At 41.0% G+C, this 26,587-nt stretch overlaps 1 protein-coding gene across 1 annotated transcript in view; it reads left to right on the top strand.

The window, feature by feature from the left end:
- The window catches only part of Gpr158 (G protein-coupled receptor 158), a 337,748-nt gene that overhangs the window by 264,029 nt on the left and 47,132 nt on the right, over nucleotides 1–26,587 (top strand). Inside the window, exon 6 of the mRNA XM_048461085.3 lies at nucleotides 14,063–14,172. Coding sequence (XP_048317042.3) covers nucleotides 14,063–14,172 — 110 coding nt within the window. The remainder of the gene's footprint in view (nucleotides 1–14,062; nucleotides 14,173–26,587) is intronic.

Here is a 26,587-nt window from a genome sequence, read left to right as displayed (position 1 = left end):
CTTCAATGTTCTGACACCTACTGTAAAAGAGCCTCAGTAGTCCATCGGCTGTGCATTCAGATGTTTCTCATGAGAGGCGGCAGGCAGGCAGGCTGCTCTCTGAAACCTGCTATCATTTGACAGTTTCTCTTAAGAGTGTTTTCACAGGAACAGACCAGTCTGATCTTCTTAATTATTTTAAGCTCCATAGTTTTCTATTGTGTGGCAGTAATAAGGATGGCACCATTGAATTTGCCCTCCATCTGTGAAGAACACTTTCTCTTGCAAACACTGTTTCGGGGAATATTCTTGGATGGGCATCCTTGCATGTTTTATAATGAATGTGCATGTAGGGCAGTTTTACAGAAACAGAACCCCTGCTGCATTCTGTACTCCTGCCTGTCTCCTCACTCGTCCCTGCCTTCCTGAGCTTTGGCTCTGCCTGGTCAACTAGACTTGCTTCTGGTATATGAAGTAACACTTGCTACTACTAATCCCTGTGAACTTCAACTTACCCGTGGATCCCTAAGAAATAAAAGTGGAGAGGTTTACTTCATCAGCCAGGCCCTATTGAATCCACTCTGTTGTGTTTCACAACCGGTACAGGGCTGGAAAGACGGTACAGCAGCTAAGAGCTCTTACTACTCTTGTACAGGACCTACCTGCAGTTTTCTAGCACCCACATGGGGCTCACAACTGTCTGCAACTTTAGTACTAGGGGATCCAATCCCTATTCTGCATTCCATGGGCTTTTGCATAGCCACATCACACAAAACCCATGCAAGCATATACAGACAAAAAGCAGGCAACCAAGCAAAAACAACCACTGTAGATAGACCTGAGGATCAAAGTTGAGACCATTGAGGTGGTTCCTGGATTCTTAGTCTTCCAACACTTGTGGTTACATCTCTCCAACTCTGAAGTTTTGTATCTGAAAAAACAATCATTTGTGCAGGGTTTTTCATGAATTATTCCAGTTTGTTTTTAACACTCATTCACCCATTTGTTTACTGCATTCTTTATCCTTAATCATATTTTTTTATTTGATCTTCTTGAAAAGTATTTTTCCATGTAAATAATGTTATGATTTTCAGCTCATCCATTTGGCACTCTGAACCTTTGCAAAGGCACCAGGCATTCTAAAACACCCAACTTCCGTTGATGACCACCTCATTTTGTGTGCCATCTTTCCTCTGCAATGGAGACTGAAATGTCGCTGGAGCTCCAGACTTAGACTGAGTTTAAACCATAGCTCAGCCATCTAGTAGTTGTGTGACTTTGTGAACACAAATCCCCTCTGCATTTACAGAAGTAAGGTGAGGAGAACAACCTCCCAATTGGTTTTCTTTCCATAACTACTTCAAAATACCTGAAACAATCAACTTGTAAACATGAAGGGTCTATTTGATCTGATAGTTCAGGCACTTACAGTCCATGGTTGTTTGGCTCTGGAACTTTTGGACACGTGATGAAGCAGGATACATAGGACACAGTCCTATGGCACAGCAAAGGCACCCACTTTGTGGCCTGGACTTGAAAGAGAAAGGAAGCAGTGCAGCTGGAGTCCCCCTGTTCCCTGCAGCACCCCGGCGCCTAGAGACCTTGCAGAAGCCCCTCCTCTTGTGTTCTTACCACCTCCCAATAGCCCCAAGCTGGGGACTAACCCTGTGAGATGTGGGTCCCTGGAGAAACAGTCCTAAAATCCAGGCTATTGCATTCTGACCTTGGCCTCCCAAGGCCCATGGTCATCTTATAACACAAATGCATTTAGAGGCAACATTCCTTCCTATGGGTTCTACTGTTATTCAAAAGTACAAATTCAAAGTCTTCTCTGTGATTTTAGACAAACTCAGCTCTGGGTCCTTGAAAGAACAGTTATGTACTATCTGCTTACCATAGAGTAAACAATCTTATTCCAAAATAACTGAGTAGGGCTATAAAGACTTGAAAATCAGTGGGGCAAGCATTGCACTTTCCCACCCCATGTCTGACATCCAGGGCACACCAGTTTACAGTCAGTTACATGCATCAGGATTGAGAAACTTTAACTTCTACAGTGGATTTCCAAAGATGCAGCTTCCATCTTGCTGGCGTTTTAGAAGTAAAATGACAAATAGGGAAGGTCTACCTGACAAGAAACTGAGAGTAGCCTCCAGCTGAAGTCAACAAGGATGGAGAGCCTCCTGGTCCCAGGCAGCTGAACCCCAGCAACAACCCATGTGTATGGAAGTTATCATCTCCCCATGAAGTGTATTCATGAGCAGGGTGTGAACGCACACATGTAAAAGGACTGTGAGACTGGCAGATTTGGATTCTGACTGGCCGAACATGAGACTGAGACAAGAAGTGAGTGTTGTTTAAACTGATCAGCTTATAGTTACTGATCATATGGAGATAAGTAACAAACCTCCTCAGCTTCCCTGCTTTGTTCATCATACTGATTGCTCTTCTGCCCTAAAGATGCAGGTTCTGTTTGCCTTGTCTATTTCTTCCCCTTTACCTACTCACTTCACTCCACAAGATTCAGTGTCTTCTGTTGGTATTTGAAGATACATATGCATGTCGTTTAGAAGACTCAGTTGTTACTACGTGGCAAATATCAAGGGTGATTCCTGCTGGATGGTGATGGCACACACCTTTAATCATAGCACTCTGGAGGCAGAAGCAAAAGGATATCTGTGAGTTTGAGGCCAACCTGAACTACAAGCGAGTTCCAGGACAGCCAGAGCTGTTACACAGAGAATCTCTGTCTCAAGGGAGAGCAAGCAAGAGAGAGGGAGAGGGAAAGAAAAAAAGAATGAGGGAATGTGTCTGTTGGTTGGTTATAGACTCTTAAGGGCTTCCATAGCACTGTGCCTTCATTAATCTGCTGAGGAAACCAAGACCAGGCATATTTAGGAGCTTTGCCTCACCAGTGATGGAGCCTAGACTGGCCTTGGTCACTTTGTTTTATCCACCAAAGTACCCTGCAGCTCCCCTCTTCCAACTTGTCTATTTGCATAGTTTTGCGATAGTTCTTGTTCTGTTAAACCCTCCTGATTCCCTGGGTAGCTAGTCTGTTGTGTGTGTTTTTTATTTGGTCATATACCAGGCATATTATTGTGGCAGCAATCCAAACAGCTCTCTTACATATGTCTGTATTCTGGACAGAGCAGTGCATGCTCTCCAGGTGTGTAATGGTCTTCAGGCAGCATGCAGCCAGCACTCTTGTGAGTTTTAGCCCACGGAAATGATGGCAAAACCCAGACCAGTACCACTCTGATTGTGTTCTGAGTTCATTTGTTCCCAAACTGTATGCTTCCCAAGAGAGATATTTTTACCTCTTTGACAGATAAACCACATATTTGAGTCATTTTGAAGAGATGATTCAAAGCTTTAAAGTTATGTTTCTGTTAGTGCAAGAATTACATGGAAAGATGGAGTAAATACATCTGATAAAACAAGCAAGCAGACAACAGCAAAGCACTTTTCAACCTCATCCCAAATCTGCTAAAAGCCAGTTGGCTTTTTAATAAGATCTTTCCAGGTATTTCTCAGAGACAGGAATGTTCCAGAAGTATTGTTCCCAACCTTCTTCATGGCAGAGATGCAAGACATACACAAGGACATTGCTTCTTGCCCAGAAGAGCGCACCCTTTCCTCAGCCTACTTTAATGTTCGCTGACAGAGAGTCTAAGGCAGCTACTGACAGATACTCAGCACATCCGTTTTGGCTGCACAGTGTGCAGGCTGCACAGTCACACAGGGAGGCCTCAGACAAGGCAAGCCCTTTCCCAAGAATCATTCTAGTGCATTGTATGTTCCTGTCCTTTCGGAGAACTCAGTTATTTGTCTATTTCAGCCATAGTATGTGGGGCCTGACAAAGTCAGTTCACTCCTAAAGTTTGAGATCTTACATTTATTCGACAGTACATGATATAAATACATTATTTACCATCTATTGACCACCGACTATCAATATTGAATAGTTGTTTTAGATTAACTTTTTATCTCATATTTAACACATACACTACTGGTGTGTGAATGCTTAACTGGTGATAGGATGACTGTATCACTTCCAACACTAAACCTTGTAAGATATGTACAGACACACATTCACAATGCAATGTTGTCTATTCTATTGCTATAAATTAATGTGTTCTTACTGAAAAACTCATGCAATACATTCTTTTTAAAATTTTATTTTTGAGATTATAGTTACAACCCTCTCCTTTCCTTTCCTCTTTCCAAATCCTCCCATATTCTCTTCCCTAATCACTTTTGAATTTGTGACCTCTTTTCCACCAATTGTATATAAGCACAACTTGATGAGTTTAATGTTACATATGTGTGTTTTCAGGGACGATCATTTGGCACTGGACAACCAACTGCTGTATTCTTTCCACTCTCTGCTTTCCTCAGTTGACTGTGGTCCTTTGTGTAGGGCTGAGGCATCATGGGCTTGCCCCATACACTTTGACATGTCCATTGGTGTCTACCTTGTTCAGTTCATGGGAGGTCATGCTGACGAGACTTAAGTATAGTTTATGACAATAGTAGAAGACACAGTGTCACACAAGCTCCCGGATCCTCTGGCTCTTATACCCTTTCTGCCCCTCTTCCACAATGTTTCCCGAGCCTTCAGTATTGGAGTGTTTGAGATGCAGCCATTGGAACTGGGTTCCACAGCTCTGTATATGCTGGTTTGGTAAGTTAGTGCTTACAGCTTCTTCTCCAATATCTACGGCTTCTCTAGCTTGACTACTTAGCTGGGTTTCCAGTACCAGGCACATCTCACTTTTGTTAAATAGATCTTTTGTTTTGTTGTTGGAGACAGGGTTTCTCTGTGTAACAGTCCTAGCTGTCCTGGAACTAGATCTTGTAAACCAGACTGGCCTTGAACTCACAGAGATTCTCCTGCCTCTGCCACCCAAGTGGTGAAATTAAAGGTGTGGGCCACCACACCTCTCTAGACCACCACCTCCTCCCTAAAACAAACCCTCCTTTCATTTCCTCTATTTAATATATTCTGGTCATATTTCCCCTACCCCAGCTTCTCTCAGCTCTCCCCATCTCTCCAGCCTCTCCACACCTTTTCCTTCTCTCTTTTTGAAAAACAAAAAGTAAACAGTAAAACCCAAACAAACCAAAAGAACCAATAAAAATAGCCAAGAGTCTCTCTTTCTTATAAGAAAGAGAGACAGAAAAAGAACTCACAGAAACACCAAATCTGAAATCATTATATATAAGCAAAAAAAAAATCAATAAAACCAAGACTACAGAAACAAAGTAATATGACACAAAAAGCGGTGCTTTATTAAGTGTGTGTGTGTGTGTGTGTGTGTGTGTGTGTGTGTGTGTGCCCACACGCAGTGGGGAAGTACTCACACCATAACTAGAGTATGGAGGTGAGAGAACAACTTGTGAGAATTGTTTTTCTCTTTACCACGTGGGTCCTGGTACTGAGCTCATGCCATCAGGCTGGGAGAAAGTAACTTCACCAACTTGCCACCTTCTAACCTTTCTTGGCACACATTTACTCTCACTTTAAACAAATGTCCAACTTGCATTTTACCAATTATCAAATTTTCATATTTAAAAAGGTCATTATAAACTTTAATCCTTGATTTGCTATCTTCCTGTATAGTGGGTATTTCTCTCTGAGTTATGGCAGTTAACTTATAAGAGTATTCTAAGGGAACCTAGGCAGCAGAGCCAAAGTTGCAGGCTTTTATTAACCATTTTTGGTAACTAAAAAATGCATGAGTGATGTGACAGACTTTGTTGACTCCCCGTGGGAGGCCTCACCCTCTCTGAGGAGTGGATGGAGGTAGGGTGGGGAGATGACAGGGAAGAACTGGAGGGGAAAGGAACTGGAATTGGTACATAAAATAAAATTGTTTAAAAAAATAAAAAATGAAAAATGCATACTCTTACAGTAAAATTCTTCAGTGGAATAAATAATAAAATGTAGTCTCCATGGAGCACTTATGCTTGCTCCCCTTTTTGCTGTGTTTCTTAGAATAAAATATCTTTAGGGTAATAGTCAAATATACTTTCATTCCCATGCTTGGATATGGATCTGTAGACACACACAAGCACATAAATTCTAAAAATGTCTAGTGACACATTAGATAGTTCATGTGTTTTGTTAACTGACTTTTCCCCCACTAAATGTATCTCCAGAAAGCTTTTTTGTGCTTACCCACACTGTGAGAACATGGTCAGGAAGGATGTGGCGACTCTTTCATAAACTGTGCACGACAATTTATTTTTGATCAAAACATTTCTTTTGATCCTGGAATCTGAGGCTGTGAATTCTCAAGGCAATTACTTTTTAGGGATGTGTTTGTTCTGTTTGTCAGGCTGGGCTGTTTCCATGAAGAGCCTTTTCCTGTGGGAACCGGAAGTGAGGAGACTGGACCCAGAAAAAAGGCTTGTTTTTCCCACCACTCACCCCAGCACAAGGCTCCCCTGACTTTTCTGTGCTCTTTCCCAGCTGAGGGTCCACAGCTAGCCTCTGCCTCATGGCACTCTGGTCCTTGAATGTTCTGGAAGAGAAGAAGTCGATGAGGTTGGGAAGTCCTGGATAAAGGTTCCCATGCTGACTGGTGGAGAATCATTTCAGTGGACTTGGATGTGACCAAGGAGTTTGAAGCTGTTTATCTTATAAAAATCTTTGGATCTCAGGGTTAGATCTTACTGAAGGGTAGACCCCACTGGAAGTTAGACCCCACTGAAGGTTAGACCCCACTGAAGGTTAGACCCCATTTAGATGGCACTTCTTAATTAGACACACCTATCAAGCATCAAGTACAGTGACTACTAAGGCTTTGCATCCTGTCATCTTTGTCTTTAGTTTTTAATTTCTTTTTGTATTTTCACAGATATTGGGGGATTTTTTAAAGGACTTACCAGGTGCGTTGTATGTGCTGACACAGTAGTGACCTTCAAGTATTTTGTAACTTTTAAAGTTATCTCTATGTTTCATATTTTAGACCATTTAGTCCTGTTTGTAATTTGGAGTAATAGGAACCAAGCACAAAATAATAAACTGTAGCCCTTGGCTGTGTGGGCATGTAATCAATATTAATGGTCCCTGTCATATATATATATGTTCCTTGTATAAATATAAAGATGCATGGGTACCTTATATTTTATTTTTTTGAAGTTTGGATGATACTTTAAATAATTAATTTAAAATTTATGACCACTATCATACCTCCTATTAACAAGTAATGTTGTTATAAATCAAACTGTCCTCACAACTCCTGCTAACCGAAACCCCAAAGCATGTAACAATTCATTCACCCACAAAAGTGGTTTAATTAGCAGCCTGCTTCTCTGAACTGAAACAACTGACACTTGATATGCTACTTAGGAAAGCAGGGGGCTGTTTAACACTAATGCTCAGGTCCCCAACGGTCCACTAAAACATGAGCATCACACGGCTACCCCTCAGAGCTCCAGGGAGGCTGCCTGACCATGCTGGCTTCTGACCAATGTACCTTTATGCAATGCTTTTTGAAATGCACCAGGGATTTTGTCTGCTGGGTTAACATGAAACTTTGTTCTGTTCCTAAAGTTGTGACTTTCCTTTAAAAATACATATTCTATTGAAAAACATTCTTCTATTTTGTGACTATTTGAAAGACTTCATAAATATTCTTTTTCTTTCTGGTTCTCTTTTTTCATACAATTAGCTGTTTTCAGTATCTAAGAAGGATTGTAACTCAACAGACTTCAAGATATATACTTTAAAGTCATATTAGATGCTGTCATCTCAGCATGTAGGAGGCAGGAGGCAGGAGAATCTCAAGTTCAGGCCATCCTGAGGTATAGAATAAGTTTAAGGCCACTCAAAGCTATACAGGGATAACCTGCATCTGATACCCAAGGGCTGAGGATTCCTCGGTAGTAGAATCCTTGCATGTTTAATGTCCTGGGTTCAGTCACTAGCACTAAACATAGAAAAATGCCATAACTGAAGAAACAGGATAATTACCTGTGTAGGTTTATTGGAACACAAGGGGAAGTCATAGAAGGTTTTTGCCACTATGTAATAATTTTTGAAAGAATAAAAATTAAAAAATTAATGCCCAAAGTGTCCAGTTCCACCAGTAAGATCAGTTGATAGGTTTTTTTAAGTATCTAGAGAACATGCCCATGGTTAGAAACCAACACCTTCACAGAGGAGGGTTAGCCCTTCACACTTAGCGCATTTTTTTCAAAGATGATGAAGGAAGTAAACCTCCAAACAAACTTTTGTGAGCTTTCTAGGGACCATGTTGAAGGAATCAGCAAGTTTATGTGACACCTTTGGCTGCTGATCCTAAAAATGCCTCTTTTTCTCTCACACAAGCCTCTCAGCCTAAAATATTTTACCTTATGTTGTCTATATTATCTAGACTGTGTCCATTTATGTAGAAATTGCATGTATTCTTCAGCATTTGGAATATTCAGTGATGGAGTGAACAGTTCCATCATGCTCCGCACATATTCAGTGTATCTACAGCTCTCATGATCCTCCAGCATTGGGAAAAGAGTGGAGACAGTTTTCCCATGTAGTACGACTTTGGAACTCTGCCTTCAGTTTGTCTTCCAATAAAGGAATTTTCTATGGATTCTGATTCAAAAAGTTATGATTTTGATAACATGAAGCAAATTACTTCTTGCCATCATTAACATTTGGTCTCTTCTCCCTTAAAATAAAGATGGTGGAGTTTACTTGAACCCAAAACCTGGGTGATATGAGATCAATATGAACATAGCATTTAGATCAATATGTGGCAAGTCTGAGTCCATTTTCTGCTCTTGTAACAGGGCACCATAGACTGACCTATTATTAGCAAGAGAAGTTTATTTTGCTCATAGATTTGCATGCTGGAGAGCAAAACCCCCAGAGAGAGCATAACTAGCATCCAGTGAGGACAAACGACACGAGAATAACACAAAACCCAGCTTAGTCTTGTGGGTGGTGGGAAGAATCACGTGACCAAGCCTGAGGAAGGTGCTGAACAAGGACCATCACAGAAGGGCAAGGAATAGCAAGACAGAGAAAAACCAGCTGAACTCACTGTTATCAAGAGCCCATTTCAAAAATAACCCCACTGCTGCCTTATGACCCTAATCCATTCTTGAGAGCAAGACTCATAGCCTAGTAATTTTTTGAAGGTCCCACCTCTTAATACTTTTACAACGACATAATTTCAAAATGAATTTTTAAAGGGATATTGAGGCCATAGCAGTTCCATTGCTATCATAATTTTACTCCTGAGCATGGCTGCTGTCAGTTTTATGTCATAGAATGTCATTCATAAGTCCTTCAGCTTGATGGATTAATTTTCCTTTATTCTTTTCTATGAAGGTCTGTTATTGAATGTTATTAATTTATGGTTGGCACAGGGTGCTATGTTCCATAGTCATTTTGTTAAATTATGTGTTAGTGTGTAAAATTTAACATGTCATAAGACAGCACGACTTTAGAGACCCATTTTGGGTCTTCATAAAGCTTTTCTCTTCATAAAGCTTACCAACCAGCACGGCCTAAATCTGAATTTCCTATAGGCAATTTGTTCCCCGCTTATTAAAGAGCAAGCTTGCATATCATCCCCATCACTACTTCCTTTTCTCAATATCATTTTTATATATAACAGGTTGATCTGTTACCCATTATTGCCAAGCACTCTGCCAGAGAATTGCTTGTGATTTTTTCATAAGATTTTTTTATTGATTATTTGGGAATTTCACATAGTGAACCCTGAGTACACTCACTTCCAAGTCATCCCAGATCAGCTGTCCCTTATACCCACCCCACAAAAAAAGAAGAAAAGAAAAAAAGCAAGACCAATTTTGTTGACCTTAACTCAGTGAAGCATGCTCAAACTCCTGGTGTCCAGCCCCTTAAAGAAAACTGAGTCCTTCCCCACCCGCACCTCTGCCTGGATCCAACAGTTGTGGGTGCTACAACTCAGCATTTTTATCACAGGTTTAAAGAGTTCTCCTTGATGGTTTTCTGTCAAGGCTGTTATTTTGTGTGTGTGTGGGGGGGGTAGGGGTTGTCACAGAGGCCTTCTGTGTCCCTCTTTCTCGTGTGAGTCTGCAGTCATCAATACCGTGGCAAAAGTCACTTCTCTACCCCTTAGAGTCTTCAGGAGAATGGATTATGTACTTAATAGCTAAATGATCTTGCATATATTATTCCAGCAAGGAAGATATGTTAAACAACTGAGTTACAGAAATAATTACTTCAAAATAGAGCTATTGAGTGAAGGAAGGAAGCTTCCCATTCAACAGGAGTAAATAGTGTGCAAATAAGATGGAAGTCTGACGTTATGTGGGAGGAGTGGGACTGTCAGGGATGCCAAGCCTGAGCTGAGTCACCAAGGATGTGATAGGAAGCCTCATAATTTACTCCATCCTTATACATCATTTCCTTCTATCGGCTCCATTTCAAACACAGCCCCCCTTCTACCAGTCCCCCAGGCTTAAACTATTCATATGTCTTTAATATTTATTTTCCTTTGCCTCAAGAAATAATCAGATGTTTTCTTGAGTCAGATATTTTTTCCTTTGTTCTAGCAAATACCTGAATTCTTGGTCTCTCAACACTGATTATATTAAGTGCTACCTTTTCCCCTGATAATGTTATTTGCTTTATTTCATGCAACATACTCCAACCACGGCCTTTCTGGCATGCCAGGATTTAGTTTTGGGGCCACAGAAGCACACACGACAGAGCCTGCCCCTGCTAGAGCAGAGAAGTGCTGAACAAGTAGAGACCTTGAGGCATCGACAGAAAGTCTTCTTCCTCATAGAGGAAGGACTATTGTGGCCAAAGCCAAAACGGATGGGCAGAATTAACCCAGGTGCAGGTGAGACATAGAACTGTGCAAGAAGCATCCATCAAAAGAGGCCACACATGATAGGGTCTGCAGGCTTGAGTGCGGGCAAGATAATGACAGCAGAGATGAGTGGGATTCTGTGGTGCTGAGCCTTGCCAAACGTTTGAAAGAATTTTAATTTCCTCCTAAGAGTCTGAGAGACACTGAAGTCTGAAGCGGGATGGTGATGTGAGCAGAAACATTCCTACAGCTGTTTGGGGACTGCAATGAAAACCAAGGAATGAAACAAAGAGAAAGAGGAAACAGGCTACAGGAGGAAGCCCTCCAGCTCCTCCTCCCTTCCCACCAGTCTTCTTGCCTGCAGTCTCTTTCTGTCCTGTAGTCCAACCAATCCTGTGACAGACAGTTGCTAGATGAATCCTTAGCAAATGTTTAGATCTTGGCAGAAAGACTCTTAATGGGCTGCTCAGGGAATAATTCAAAATTCCTCACCCTGTTATTGAAAGCTCCCAGGGTTCTGACCCCACCCGACCCCTGTTTCAGAGCTCTGTAGTCCGTGCTTCTTTTTGCTTACTCTTCCTCGCTGTAGCCATGCACTCTAGACCTTTCCATAGCACCTTCTGACTCGCCCTGTGCTGTGCCCTGCACACTCATACCTGCTCCTCCCTAGGCCCTTGCTCAGACGCCCATCCTCTCGGCTGAAATCAGTTCAGTTTCTCTGAAATAATTTGCCCTTCCTCCAAATCCTCCTTATGCCTTAGGTCATAGGTTAATGACGTCAATCCCTTCCCACTAAGAGAGCATTTAGAGAGGCAAGTAGGTATAGCTCTCATAGGCATGAATTCTGAACAGAATGGCTGCATTCAGACCCTGTCGCCAACACCTCCAACTACGAGACCCTGGATGCATTGTTTCAGTTCTCTGTGCTTCATGTCTCCTCTATAAAAGTTCATAGGTCAAAAGTGCTGTGAGGATGAAATGAGCCCAGGTGTGTAAACCATGCCAATTTAGTGTCTAGAATAGAATTATTCCTATGCAATATTTCATATGAATATGTCATTTTTAATACATTTTATATCTGTTCTATGCACTTATAACTTTTGTGAAAATCTAATTTGCATTTAAGGATTCTAAATTCCTTTCTGAGTAAATAAATATTGAATATATCAATTAAAATAACAATGTTTGGTGAGTCCTAAGGGTTTTCAGATAGTCTATTTTTAAAATTACTTTTCTCACAAAAACTCTAAATAGATTGTTAAGAAAATATTGCAATTTTTTTCTATTTGTAAAGTAATACAGAGACCCATGCCCTTCTATAATTCTATTTTTGGTTTAGAAATTACGATATTAAAGACATGGAAAACCTCTATAGCCCAAAGTGAAGCTAGAAACTGAAAAGAAGAGAGACTGGAAGGGCAGAAAATCATCCCTGGAAAGAGTGGGGTGTGATTATAATGCAATGAGAAAATGACTTTTACAACCAAGAATAAACCGCAGCCAATTTTACTGGATGCCCTTTGCACTGACTGCTACTTAGCTCTTACCCCTCTGCCTATTCCTTTCCCTGATGAACTTACTGTACAGGGGGAAGCTTTCTTGTAACTCAGAACTGTGTGCCCCCAGGAATCCACACTGCCAGAATAATTTCAGAATTCATGGCTCTGATGATTGTTGAGATTTATGTGTTTTCACCTCATCACTCCAGGTTCTCTAGTCTCTAACTTGCCATTTCTTTTTGCTGTGAGAAGAAACAAGGTGTTCCCCAAACCATTATTCATGTACAAAGAGTTCTTAGTCCCCAAGTTCTCTCTTCCCCTTTAGCATCAAATCTGTACTAATCAATGACTCCTGCTTTGCAGAACTGATAAATACTGCTGCCTTCATGTGCAAAGAAAATATTTCTAAAATTAGCAAGATATAATTTATTGTACAAATTTACAAAACTTTAAATGATTTTGTATTTCTGTATTTTTTTCTGAGTTTGAATATTTTTCTTATAAAACATAAAGGTAAGCCTTTATGTGTATATGTGTATATCCATACTCTCTCTGTACACACATACACATGGTACTAGGAAAATTAATGATACATTTTGTATAAGTGCAAGAATAGAATTGAAAGTTGCCACTTGATTCCAGAACACAGTGTGATGATGTCTTGGGTATGTGCCTACTTTTGTCTTTGAAAAGTGTCTCTTGGAGACTTCTGTCTTCCTCTTTCCCAGTTCCCTAAAATATTCCCTCTGTTTCTCAAATAGTTGAGAAATGGGAGTTAAAATTAATTTTATCCTAGAATCTACATAGAGAAGAGGGACTATATTTGTGCAGTGGTCAAGAGAAATGTTAGTTGCCCACAGTAGTCATGCGGTGGAAACACTCGGGCTTTTGTCTACCACCAGAGTTTCTGTTATGATGGCCCTGACATCGGCAGAATAATTCCATACCTGTTGATCCCGGTAACTGCAAGTCTTCCCTTGCAGCACCGTTCATCCTCTAGTACTATCCAAGGCTCCCTGACAAGGTCAGACCAAGTTTTCTATGAGTATTTGCTGAAATTTACATAGCAGTGTATGAGAGGCAGTGGAATGTCCTGTACAAGATCTTTGTCTGTCCTATAGAGTTGGTCACTTGTCCTGTGGCCCCACTGAAGATGCTCAGGTGCCTGTTGTAGCTCCTGTGTTACATTAGTGCAATCCTTGGCATACATGTCTCTCTTCTGCTTCTTTTTTACCTCAGCAACTCATAGGAGGACATCTGGACTATTGAGTTTCTGTTAATTTAAACTCTGTAGTGAGATGCTGGGAGTTAGTGAAGTCATTGTTCCGTGTTCAGGTTTGTAGGAGAGCTGGAGTGGTGGGTAGGTTGCTGAGAGGTACAGTATGGACAACCTTGTCGGGGGCTGCCTCACACAGGGGAAGGGTGCAGGAGAACAGGAAGGGTGCAGTAGAGGAAGGCAGAGTGAAGCAGTCTGCAATGCTGTGTTGAAAAGAAAGAGACAGATGTTTGCATGCTGCAGACGTGGAAACAGGTAATCAGAACTCCTTAAAATTAGATTTCAAGAATTTAGATTTCACTGAAATCAATAGAGATCCTGTTGTTCTTCAGAATCAGTAATGAATTGACAGAGCATTTTGAAGAACTCTTTCAGTGAGTGTATGCTTATGTCAAAATTAATGCACATTAAAGCGCCCAGTTGTAACATACTGTTGTAGGGCAGCAATTGACATTGAATTGACATCTCTCTGTTTGGTCCCACAGGTTGTTATTCTGTACTTTGAGCCAAGCACATTCCGTTGTATTCTCCTAAGGTGGGTCCGTCTTCTCGGTTTTGCCACTGTTTATGGAACTGTGACTCTCAAGCTTCACAGGTATGCTATACTTCATCAGTCTTCACTCCCGCAGAGGGATAATATATTTGGTTTGGCAACTAATTGTAAACCAGGCCATTATTCACTAATGGAAAAAAAGCAAGATGATTTACACATGTATATTTCACACATCCTGGTTAGTTTTTCTCCACTTGACAACAGCTAGAGTGCTATGGGAAGGGGAAATCTCCACTAAAGAGTCACCTCCATTAGACTAGCCCATAAGCAAATCTGTGCGGGCTTTATATGGACTAATGATCATGTGGGAGGGCCCAGCCCACTGTGGGTGCTGCCACTCCTGAGCATGTGGTGCTGAGCTGTATAAGAAAGCAGGCTGAGCAAGCCATGAGGAGCAAGCCAGTAAGCAGCACCCCTCTATGGCCTCTGTTTCAGTTCCTTTCTCCAGGTTCTTGACCCGCTTGAGTACTTGTCCTGCATCCCCTCAGTGATGGACTCTTTGCTGAGTCCTCAGATGAAATAAACCCTTTCCTTCACAAGGTGTTTTAGTCGTGGGTTTATCACAGCAAAAAAAATCTAACTAAGACACCCTCTAGAAATGTATTACATTCTCTGGGCCATCTTTAAAGAACTGAACTCTTCAAACAAGGTGCTATGCGAAACTGTGTTTCTGTTAGAGGATGAAGTTAATATGAAAATAAAAACACAGCACTGTTGGGATGTTAACAGTATTGACTCACTAAAACAGAATGCAAAGAAAATAAAGTCCAAGTAATGGGTACTATCACTGCTATACAGAAGTCAGCAATATGCTCATTGTACAAGAATGCTGTCTTTTCTTCCCAATTTCCATGCCCCAGGATAGCCCTGCTGATATTCCAAGATAAAGTTATTCCTTTAGTAGTTCTAGATAACACACTGGGGAGCTCTTCCCTGGGGAAGACTGATTCTCCTGTTCAAAAAATTTCTTAGTTGCCTGTAGTTATTTGTCCGGTATTGGGGCCCCATAAGATTTCCCCTTCCATGTTAGTATGTCTATTGATATCATCCTTGTTCAAATCAGAATTGCACATATGTAAGTAACATTATATAGACTAAGAGGGTTGTGTTTATATAGTTTGGAATATATTTTACATATAATATATACATATATATCATATATATGTAATAATAATTAAAGAAAAAGAGGCCATGAATTTGAGAGAGAGCAAGGGGGTTTCAGAGGAGTTTAAGGGAGGGAAATATTTTATTATTTAAAAGAATAAAAGATATTTAAAAGTTATTTTACCATTCCTTCAGTGTTTATGAACCTTGAAAAATGAATGATACATTTAGTTCAAGGCCACCTAAATATGAAAATAGGACAATAAAATAAACTTCCTGTCCACAGTGCTAGGGATGACTGGAAATCCTAGGTTTTTCCCTTCCATCTTATCTGCAGTTTTAAAGAAAGCCTTGGTGAAGTTGTGCCAAAGGGGAAAGGAGGAAAAATGCCTGCAGAAAGATGCTGAAGTCCCTGGTATTGATGAACATGAGGCAGATCTGGTGACTGTAGCGCATCCTGCCTTGTTACCATCTAGCCATAAGTATTTCTCAGTCAAGGTGGCTCAGGCAAGGCTTACTTTCAATGACAGATGTTACGTTTTTTTGGTCTCATTCATTGCAATCTTTTTGAAAATACATTTATCTCCCACACAAGCCCAACCCCCTCTCTTACCTGCCTCTCTTCCTGTTTTCTTATTTATGTATTTATTAAAAATTTCCACCTCCTCCACACCTCCCTTTTCCCTCCCCCTCCCTACCTCCCGTTTTCTTTCTAGTCCTAAGAGCAGTCAGGGTTCCCTGCCCCGTGGGAAGTTCAAGGTCCTCCCCGCTCCATCCAGGTCTATAAAGGTGAGCATCCAAACAAACCAGGCTCCCATAAAGTCAGTCCATGCAGTAGAATAAAAATCCAGTGCCATTGTCCTTGGCTTCTCAGTCAGCCTTCATTGCCAGCCACATTCAGAGTGTCCAGTTTGAACACATGCTCCATCACTCCCAGTCCAGTTGGCCTTGGTGAGCTCCCATTAGATCAGTCATACTGTCTCAGTGGGTGGACGCACCCCTCACAGTCCTGACTTCCTTGCTCCTGTTCTCCCTCCTTCTGCTCCTCATTTGGACCTTGGGAGCTCAGTCCAGTGCTTCAGTGTGGGTCTCTGTCTCTATCTCCATCCATCACCAGATGAAGGTTCTATGGTGATATGCAAGATATTCATCAGTGTGGCTATGGGACAGGGCCAGTTCAGGCACCCTCTCCTCTGCTGCCCAAGGAACAATCTGGGGACCTCTCCTTGGACCTGGGAACCCCTCTAGAGTCAAGTCTCTTGCAAACCCTAAAATGGCTCCCTTAATTAAGATATTTACTTCCCTGCTCCAATGTCTACCCTCCCTCCATCCCACCCATCCCGTTCCCCCAAGCTCTCCCGAATCCTCCCCTTCTCCCTTCTCTCTACCCATCTCCCCTTACATCCACCCCCACACACCCCCGTGCACCCAAGTTTTGCCTGGCAATCTTGTCTACTTCCGATATCCAGGAGGATAACGATATGATTTTCTTTGGATTCACCTTCTTATTTAGCTTCTCTAGGACCACGAATTATAGGCTCAATATCTTTTAATTATGGCTAGAATCCACTTATGAGTGAGTACATACCATATTCCTCTTTTTGGGTCTGGGTTACCTCACTCAGTAAAGTGTTTTCTATTTCCATCCATCTTTCTCTCCCTTCCTTCCTCTCTTCCTGTCTCCTCAGCTTTTTCTCCTTTCCTTCCTCTCTTCCTGTTTTCCTCTACCTTTCTCCCCTTCCACTCTTCCTATTTCCCTCTGTTTTACTCACCCCTTTTCTCTTCCTGTCTCCCCCCTCTTTCTTTCCCTTTCTTCCACTCTTCTTGTTTCTCTCCATCTCTCTCTCCCTTCCTTCCTCCCTTCCTGTCTCCTTCCATATTTCTCCCTCTTCCTTCCTTTCTGGTACTTAATCACTGAGAGTGACCTAGATCATCCACAGCACTCAGGATTCCTTTCATATATACAGTGGAGTTAGAAACTTTATGGTACTGGGTTTCAGGAGAACAAATATAAATGTAAATTTACCTTCAAATGCAAAGAAATCATAGGCTTATTTATCTTACAAAAGAAAAGGAAAAGACAATTGGCATGGTCTTCCTGGATCCCCCTTTCCCATGTCAGCATATATGTCCTACTGTAATGCCCTCCAGGGTTCTATTCCACATACAATTGCTATCTGCCAAGTAATGCTCACCAAAAGACACAAGACACCATTGGCAATCTACAGTGGGTAGTAAGCATTCTAGAATCATGAAAGAATTGTTTATTTGTGTCTTGATCAAGACCTCATTTGCTACTAGACTAGCACTTCCTGTCTGTTATAATCTTTTCACTGCTTTATCATTTTTTTAATTTAGTGGTGGCCTTCATTGTAATTTATGTTCTTCTTAAAGCGAGTGAAAGTCTAGCCATTGAATCGCAGGAAGTCCTGTGACCTACATGTTAGAAGTGCTTCACTCATTAGTAGATGAGCGAATTAACAAACAAACAAACGAATGAATAAAAAGTTTAATTGCAGTTCTCTAAACTTCTGCTCATAGTTCATTCATATTCCTTGACTCACCACACAGTAATTCAGGGTGACCCAAGTACTTGGAACATATAACACTGGCCTGCAGAAATATATTTGATGCAGTTTGAGGACATCATTAAATAACACCAAATCATAAAATGAGAAGATTAGGTTCCCTTTCAGTCCTCCTGATTCCTTCCAGCAGGATGAGTTTGGAGCGTCCAGGCTTTCCTAACACCTGTCACAGCACTGCTGGTCTTCGTCTGGGAGAGAGCAGAGCACCCTGCAGCCTTGGAGCTGTCCGCTGCAGGGCCATGTCCTTAAGAGTCAGCATCCTCTTCTACTATATTTGTTTCCATAACTGCTAATAGTTTATAGAAAATACTAGCTGGGTTTTTTCTTTATAGTAACAATTAGAAGCTCCCTTTAAAATACTTTAAAAGCAACCATTGGTGGCTGATTTAAAGAGGATATTAACTGATTCTGGTACAGCAACAATCTTGGATGCTTTTGAAATAATTACTATTCTGAAAATTGGTTTCTTATTCATTGTTTGCTTATTTTGAAGACTGGAATGGAAGCGGTTTGCATTGTGTGTCTCTAGAAATCACTGCAGGGAGGAATTATTACTTTGCTGAAGGCTTAATTCTGGGGAAACTTTTTCCAAGTTAATGAGTAAAATGACTCTAATCCTGTATGAATTTCATGGTCTTACTTATGTATTTGTTTTTCTCTTTATTGCCGAAATTTAACAGAATACAGTATTGTTCATCCGTAACTGAGCCATTAGCATTCCTAGAAAGTGTGGGCATGTGAAGAGTATGGCTGGCCATTCCAGTTCTGTGCTCCCGCTGGACTGCCATGGCGAAACACCATGACCAAAAACAACTCGGTGGGAATGGGGGTCACTGCTCACCCTTCCTCCTCATCACTATTTATTCACTAAAGAAGATGAGGCAAGGCAGAAATTCAAGGAGGAGCAGAGACAGAAACCACAGAGGAATGCTGCTAACAGGCTTGCTTCTCTTGACCATACCCAGCTATTTATTTTAGACTCCTAGGCCCACCTCCCTACACTGGGTGCTGTCCACAGGGCACTGGGTTCTTCCACTGCAATCATCAGTCAAGATATTATCCCTACAAGCATGCCCATAGGACAATCTGATGTATTCAATTTCTCAACTGAGGTTCCTTCGCTTCCAATGTCTCCAGTTTGTATGAACTTGACACAAATTAACCAACACAGCTCCCATCTCCGGTGATGGGGGGTATATGGTGGGCAGTGGATTCAGTAAACTGTACTTGGTGTGGGATCACTGTATTTGATGCACTGTATTTGTTAGATGGTGGTGTTGGGGTGCTGTATTTGATGCACTGTATTTGTTAGATGGTGTTGTTGGGTGCACTGAATTTGATGCACTGTATTTGTTAGATGGTGGTGTTGGGGGTGCTGTATTTGATACACTGCATTTGTTAGATGGTGGTGTTGGAGGTGCTGTATTTGATGCACTGAATTTGTTTGATGGTGGTGTTGGGGGTGCTGTATTTGATGCACTGCATTTGTTAGATGGTGGTGTTGGGGGTGCTGTATTTGATGCACTGTATTTGTTAAATGGTGGTGTTGTGGTGCTGTATTTGATGCACTGTATTTGTTAGATGGTGGTGTTGGGTGCACTGAATTTGATGCACTGTATTTGTTAGATGGTGGTGTTGGGTGCACTGAATTTGATGCACTGTATTTGTTAGATGGTGGTGTTGGGGGTGCTGTATTTGATGCACTGTATTTGTTAGATGGTGGTGTTGGAGGTGCTGTATTTGATGCACTGCATTTGTTGAAGGATGGGTGGCTTCAGTGAACGGAGCTTCAGCAGATGTTTTTGCTGGATGTGAGTTAAGAAAGAACTGCTTTTATAAGGGTACAATGGAGAAGAGTGACAGAAATTTTGATAATTCTAGATTTTAATTTTAGTTCTTCCACTATCTACTTACACAATCAAAACGTCTAGTTGAAATTTTCTTTGGACCACCAACTAGCTTCCCAAATAAAGACATGAAGACTTATTAATCATGAATGCTTGTCCTTAGCCGAAGCTTGTCTCACTAGCACTTTTAACTTAATCTAACCTGTTTCTTTTCATCTACATTTTGCCTCAAGGATTTTTATCTTTCTTTTATTCTATATGTCCTGCTTTCCTGCTTCCTCCATGTCTGTCTAGCTGGCCCCTGGCATCTTCTTGCAATCTCCTTTTCTTTCTCCCTCCTCAGTCTAAATTCCTCCTCCTATATACTCTCTCTGCCCAGAAGCACTGCCTATACCTCTTTCCTCACTATTGGTCATTTAGCTTTACATAAGACCAATCAGGAGCCTTAGTCAGACAAAGTAAAACAGCAACACATCTTTACATAATTAAACAGCTATTCTACAAAAAAAGACAAATAATTTTGACATCTAAGAATTAGTTTTATCATCTATAAATTGTTATCTCACCTGTGAGATTGTAAGGATGGCATTCAGTTTGAATCTGTCAGGTAAGGGAGTAGATCCTTGGAGCAATATAGGCAAGGACTCAGAATTAGAGAGAAAGGCAGAAAGCTAGGTCCCAGCAGGCTCCTCTCCAGGATCTCAAAGGTCAAAACAGTCTGTCCTAGGGGACAGCATATCCTGAATATCATAGACCCATTCCCACGGAAGCTTCATTTCCATATCTAGATTCTCTCTTTTTTTTAACACAAGGAAGAGAAAATCACGCTTCTGTAAGCTGAAAATTTTAGGAACCTGTGAGTGTGATTACAGAAAAACGGCGTTGTCGACTTTGGAATGCAGGGTAAACAAGAAGGGTCAATAGCTCTATCTCAGCCTTTTCCCTCAAGGATACATCCTTTCTTTCTCTGTTATCTGCTTTTATGCAGATTAGTGTCTATAGACTCTCTAGAGCACAAAATACTTGGAAAAAAACATGGGAAAGAAATAAAACCTCACTGGCTTTGCTCTAGAAATACAACCTTTGGTCTGGGTCAACTCTCGGTTTTCTTTTGCATACATAGGGTAAAGTTAGAAATGACATGGAACTGGATTTTAGGAGGATGAATTTAAATCTGAATTTAGCCTCTAACATTAAAAATTATAAAACATTTATTTTATGAAGAAAAAGTAGACCAATTGGCATGCTCTTCCCAGCTCGCCCTTTACCATGTCAGTCCGCTGTGTCCTGGGGACTTAAAGTCTCATGCATGTTTATCTAATCTCTCTTTTCTCTGGTGGCATTTCTCCATGGATAAGCATCACACAGCCAAAGACACCATAACAATTCAGAATAGAATTGTAAGATCCAAATGAGAGTACTAACCCTGCCACAGGATTGGGTAGAAGTGGGGTAGAGGTACATGCTCTCTCCTGAGAGGAGGACTGTACCACATACGTTGTCTAAAATTACCCATATCTATAATAATACAACGTTGATATTCATCTATCTGCTCGCTAATAATTTATCCATTTCTTTATTTGTGGAGTTGGGAATTGAACATGAGTCCTCACCCAGCCTACTCACAGACTCTACCACTTCAACTATTTGCCCAACCCCAGACCAGATTTTAGCTGTCTTTATCATTTGCTTAAGTTCCCTATTGACCATTCTTAGCAGGCCATCCATGCTGTGCAATTTATTTGAACCTGAAACTCTTTATTCTTTAGAAATTCAGAAAAAAAGAATAATAGGGAGCAGAGCCAGTTTTAGCTAGCTCAGAAGATCTGAAGTAGCTAAAAATCAAAAAATCTTTATTTATTAAAAAGAGAATCCTTGAGTTGACCACGGACATACTTGTCTCAGCCCATGAATGACGAAGGTGGGTCTAACAGCACAGCTGGCACTTCTGCGGGGTGAGTTTTCTTTATTTTCTTTTGAAATGTGGATAATCTGAACTCTCAGGAGGCTGAGGCAGGAGGATTATGGGTTTGAGGTCAGCATGCAGAGTGAGTGTGAGGCTATCCTGAATAAGAGGCTAAGAGTTTTAAAACAAACAAGCAGTCAAACAGGAAATTGGAAAGGTGCTATTTCTAGGCTTAGAAAGGTCAGGTATGTGTTCAGGAAGCAAAGCAAGGGATGCTTTTACTTCACGGGGGATACAGATTTTAAAACAATGCTTAAAGAAATTTTATCCCCTATAATAAGTGTTTCTGAAAATACATTAGCTTTTTGCTTATAGGAAATAGCAAAAGGGCCTCTTTTATGCTGTTTAAAATAAAGATTTGAGCAAGCTGTGGAAAAACCTCCCCTGCCTGTGCCTGGGATTTGTCCCTCCATGCATTATTCAGCACTCTGCTGTCTATAAAACCCAGAGCAGTTTCTACACTGTGCTCATTAACACCAAATATTTACAATTGTGGGATGGTTTGTTTCTTTATATGCTTTAGTTTGGCTCCCAGTAAAAGTTTAAGAAGTAAGTGATAGTATTTATTTATATTTCTTTATGTATTCTTTGAATAATAAATTACAGTTATGTATCTTCAATTATTAAAGAAAAAAGCAAGTTTGTGATATCTACAGAGACAGTGCTCAAATGTGATGAGGCTTGACTCTGTGTAACTTGTAACCATCATTGGTGGCAGAAAACTTTAAACATGACACACATGTCTGAAAAACACATGTCTGAAATCACTTCATTGGTAAATGCACACCCATCTTCCTTAAAAGGCCACCGAACAGGGTACTGTTGCTCATTCCTCATTCACACACACAAAAAAAATGTGAACCTTCATTTCTGGGGGATGCGCAAGTATCTCTGACTCCCCACAGATTTCTTGCAAGTCTACCTGTGTTTAGTCTTCATATTTAAGGTCTGCATTGTCTGTATATGTAACAAAGCACTGAAGTTAGGCAACTTCAAAGATAGTTTGTCTCACGGTTTTGAAGCCTGAACATCCAAATAGCATAATGGTATCTCTGGCCATTAAGAATATCATGTTTCTTGTTGACCAGGCTGACCTCGAACTCACAGAGATCCACCTACCTCTGCCCTCGCAAGTGCTGGGATTAAAGGTATGTGTTACCACCGCCCAACCCTACATCAGACAGAAGGCTGATATCCAAAATATACAATGAACTCAAGAAATCGGTCATCAAAAGAACAAATAATCCAATAAAAAATGGGCTACAAACATAAACAGAGAATCTAAAATGGCTGAAAGACACTTAAGGAACTGTTTAACATTCTTAGTCATCAGAGAAATGCAAATCAAAACAACTCTGAAATTCCATCTTACACCTGTAAGAATGGCCAAGATAAAAAACACTGGTGACAGCTTATGCTGAAGAGGATGTGGGGTAAAAGGAAAACTTCTGCATGGTCGGTGGGAGTGTTAACTGGTACAGCCACTTTGAATTTTAGTACAGCAATTTCTCAGAAAATGAGAAAACAACCTACCTCAAGACCCAGAAATATCACTTTCGGGTATATATCCAAAGGATACTCAATTGTACCACAAGGACATGTGCTCAGCTATATTCATAGCAGCATTATTTGTCATAGCCAGAACCTGGAAACAACCTGAATATCCCTTGACCAAAAAATGAATAAGGAAAATGTGGTACATTTACACAATGGAGTACTACAGAGCAGAAAAAAATAATGACATCTTAAAATTTCAAGCAAATGGATGGATCTAGAAAACATCCTATTGAGTGAGGTAACCCAGATGCAGAAAGACAAATATCATGTGTACTCACTCATAAGTGACTTTTAGACATACAGCAAAAAAAGCAACCTATAATTCACAATCCCAGAGAACGTAGACAACAAAGAGGACCCTAAGAGAGGCATACATGGATCTAATATACATGGGAAGTAAAAAAAAGACAAGATCTCCTGAGCAAATTGGGAGTATGGGGACCATGGGAGAGGGTAGAAGGGGAGGGGTGAGCAAGGAAGGGGAATAGAGAAAAATAAATAGCTCAATAAAAACAATTAAAAAAGAAAAGTTAGTAAAACAATAATTGAAAAAAGAGAAAAGTTAGTAAAGCAACAATTGGAAAAAAAGAATAGCATGTTTCATTTCAAAACAAGAAGCTAGGGCAGCTTTTACACACCAGGCATGTCTGTTTTTAAGAAGGAACTCATGAACTGAGCATAGTGGTCGGGATCATTGACCTCAGTTCCCAGAAGGCTCGGGTAGGAAATTGGTGAGTCTAAGCAAGACCTGATTGAAGAGAAGGAAGCGCAAGAAGAAGAGGAAGGAGCAGCTAACTCAGGCATCCCAAGACAATTGAATTAATTTATCAGTTCAGAAGCAGTGACTCAAATAAACTGAGGGTTCACACACTAACACCGCCCCCCCCCCCTGCATCTTTAAAGTTCCACACTTAAAACATGGCCTCTGAAGGGACCAATATTGTAGCACATAAGCCTTTGGGAAATATCTTCTGTCATATCCAAACCACATCAAGGTACCAAGTCATGGCCAAGAGATTATCACATGAGGCATTTGAAACAGCTCTACCCAAGCACCCTCCTCAGGCAAAATCACATACCATTAACAGCATCCTTTGGGCACAGCACTGTGGCCACTGCATCTTGACTAGGGAGAGGGAAAAATTTCTTTGTGGATCCTAGGAGTGATACTGTACCCAGCCTGCTTCTGCAACACTCCCCATGGCTTGGATTTTACTGGTCAGTATTCTTGATCCAGAACGCTGTCAGGTAGTGTAGTGCTCATGGTGGTGTTTCTTGAAGATCGCATTGATCACCAGAGAGAAAGATCTGTTCTCTGCTTCTAAGGAAAGTCTCTTTCCCTGTGAGTGGTACATGTGGACAGGAAGCGGAACAACCTCCAAAGCCTAAGGAAGTTGTTAGGGATGAACAGAAAGTTACCCAAGCCTTTCGTCACCCTTTGCTTACCACACCCTGGGAGAGTAACCAGATGCCCTCTAGAAAAGTGGTGTGTTTACTGAGAGCAGAGGAAGCGGCCATCAGAACACTAAAACTGGCTGCCTAGGAAATTGTAAAAGCCGATTTTGAATGACATAAGTCTCTATTTTCCTGTTTCATAGCTTATTACTTGCTAACCTGGGTTGTCTCCAGGCCGGTGGTTCTTAACCTCTCTGATCCTGTGACTCTTTAATACAATTCCTCATGTTGTGGTGATCCCCAACCATAAAGTCATTTTCATTTTGCTCCTATTATTAATCGTAATGTAAATATCTGTGTTTTCTGATGGTCTTAGACAACCCCTGTTGTGAACTACTTGGCACTGCTCTAAATGGAGTCACTAGAGATGCCTATCATTTTAAATGGCCTGTAATGAACTGGTAAGGCTTCCAAGTCTGCTGTCTCTTGACAAATAGAAATTTCCTTCGTCTGCTCACTAGTTGAAAGCATTGGTGTGGAGCCCACCAGGGGCCCACGCTAGGGCACAGGCTACTCAGATGCAGACCAGTCCTCAGAAACTGTGTGTGGTCATACTCCAGAGCTCTGCAGACCCTACATTCTTGCACATCCTACCCCAGATTTAAATCACCTAATGAAAGGGAGGGAGGCCTTTGTGAACCCCTGAACTGAGCAGGGCATTCCTTCTCTCTCCTCCCTGCTCTCCTCTTCCCTCCTTATCACATCGCAGTCTGTCTGGAGCTACCCTGAAACCACATTCCTATGACCCTGCACACAGTGAACTGTTATCAATGCCTCCCCAGAAGCCATGAAAACAAACCCACTAAGCTTCAACAAGTTATTTCTTAATAGTAAAATGTAAACAAGGTGGAAGATACCATCTCTGCTCATTCCTGCCACTCTGCCTCCTCTGGGACCTGGTCTGTGAAACACACTGAAGGTCCCCAGCAGAACGACCAAGGCTGTTTATTGTGTTGATGTATACAGGTCATTTGACAAAATTTGCTAAGGTTTGAAATTCCCTGATCATAAAATAGTATGCTCAGTTATGTCTTCTCTTATGAAGTACAAGACTTGGGAAATATATGCATATTAACAAAAAGATGCTTTTTATGCTGGGTGGTGGTAGCACACACCTTTAATTCCAGCACCCGGGAGGCAGAAGCAGGTGGATCTTTGTAGTTTGAGGCCAGCCTGGTCTACAAGAACTAGTTCTAGGACAGCCAGAGAAACTCTGTCTCAAAACCCCCCTGCAAAGCACCTTTTATCAACTAAAGTACATTCTCAGAATCTGGAACATTTATAATTACTTTTTGAATAAAAATAAAAATTGTCTTGATTATTCCTTCTTTCAGACATATTGTTAGGTGTGACCATGGCTTTTCATTTTAAGTTCTGTTTTAAAAATATTTTATATATGCTCAAATTTCTAATGATAGCCTCAATATTTTATGTCTAGGTCTCAGCAAAGAGCCTTGTATTTAAGTACAGTTTCATGACTATGTACCTCATTTAAAATATGAGTTTTCATTACCTACTTTTCAACATGTTGCATGTCTGTATGTATATGTGCGCTACAATCGCTTTTAAAACAACAAATAAAACCCATCTGGCAGTTCAGAATTAGTATTCTCAGACTGTAGCTTCCAAATAGGATTATTACCCTAATATTTTTTGCTCACATTCTTTGTCTACACAGTAGATGTCCTTGAGTAGAAACATCTCTCTTCTTTATGTAAAGCAAACAAGAAAGTGAGTATTAAGCAAGATTAATTTATTCCATGCAACAAAAACTGAAGAAGCCAGGCTTCTTCAAAAGCCAAGGTGATTCAGTCTGGTCCTGCAGGTGTCTGCTCTCACCGCTGCTTTACTGCTGCCTGAGTCCAGAGCCGGAGCCTTGGCATCGTTGTGGGTAGACACACACACCTGCAATCATACTGCTGCAGCAGTGGCTCACCTGG

The sequence above is a fragment of the Myodes glareolus genome, chromosome 14 (assembly GCF_982192425.1).
Source record: "Myodes glareolus chromosome 14, mMyoGla1.1, whole genome shotgun sequence".
In the NCBI taxonomy this organism is placed as follows: Eukaryota; Metazoa; Chordata; class Mammalia; order Rodentia; family Cricetidae; genus Myodes; species Myodes glareolus.
The sequence above is the reverse complement of the archived record's forward strand: the minus strand, read 5'-3'. Positions and strand labels throughout refer to the sequence as shown.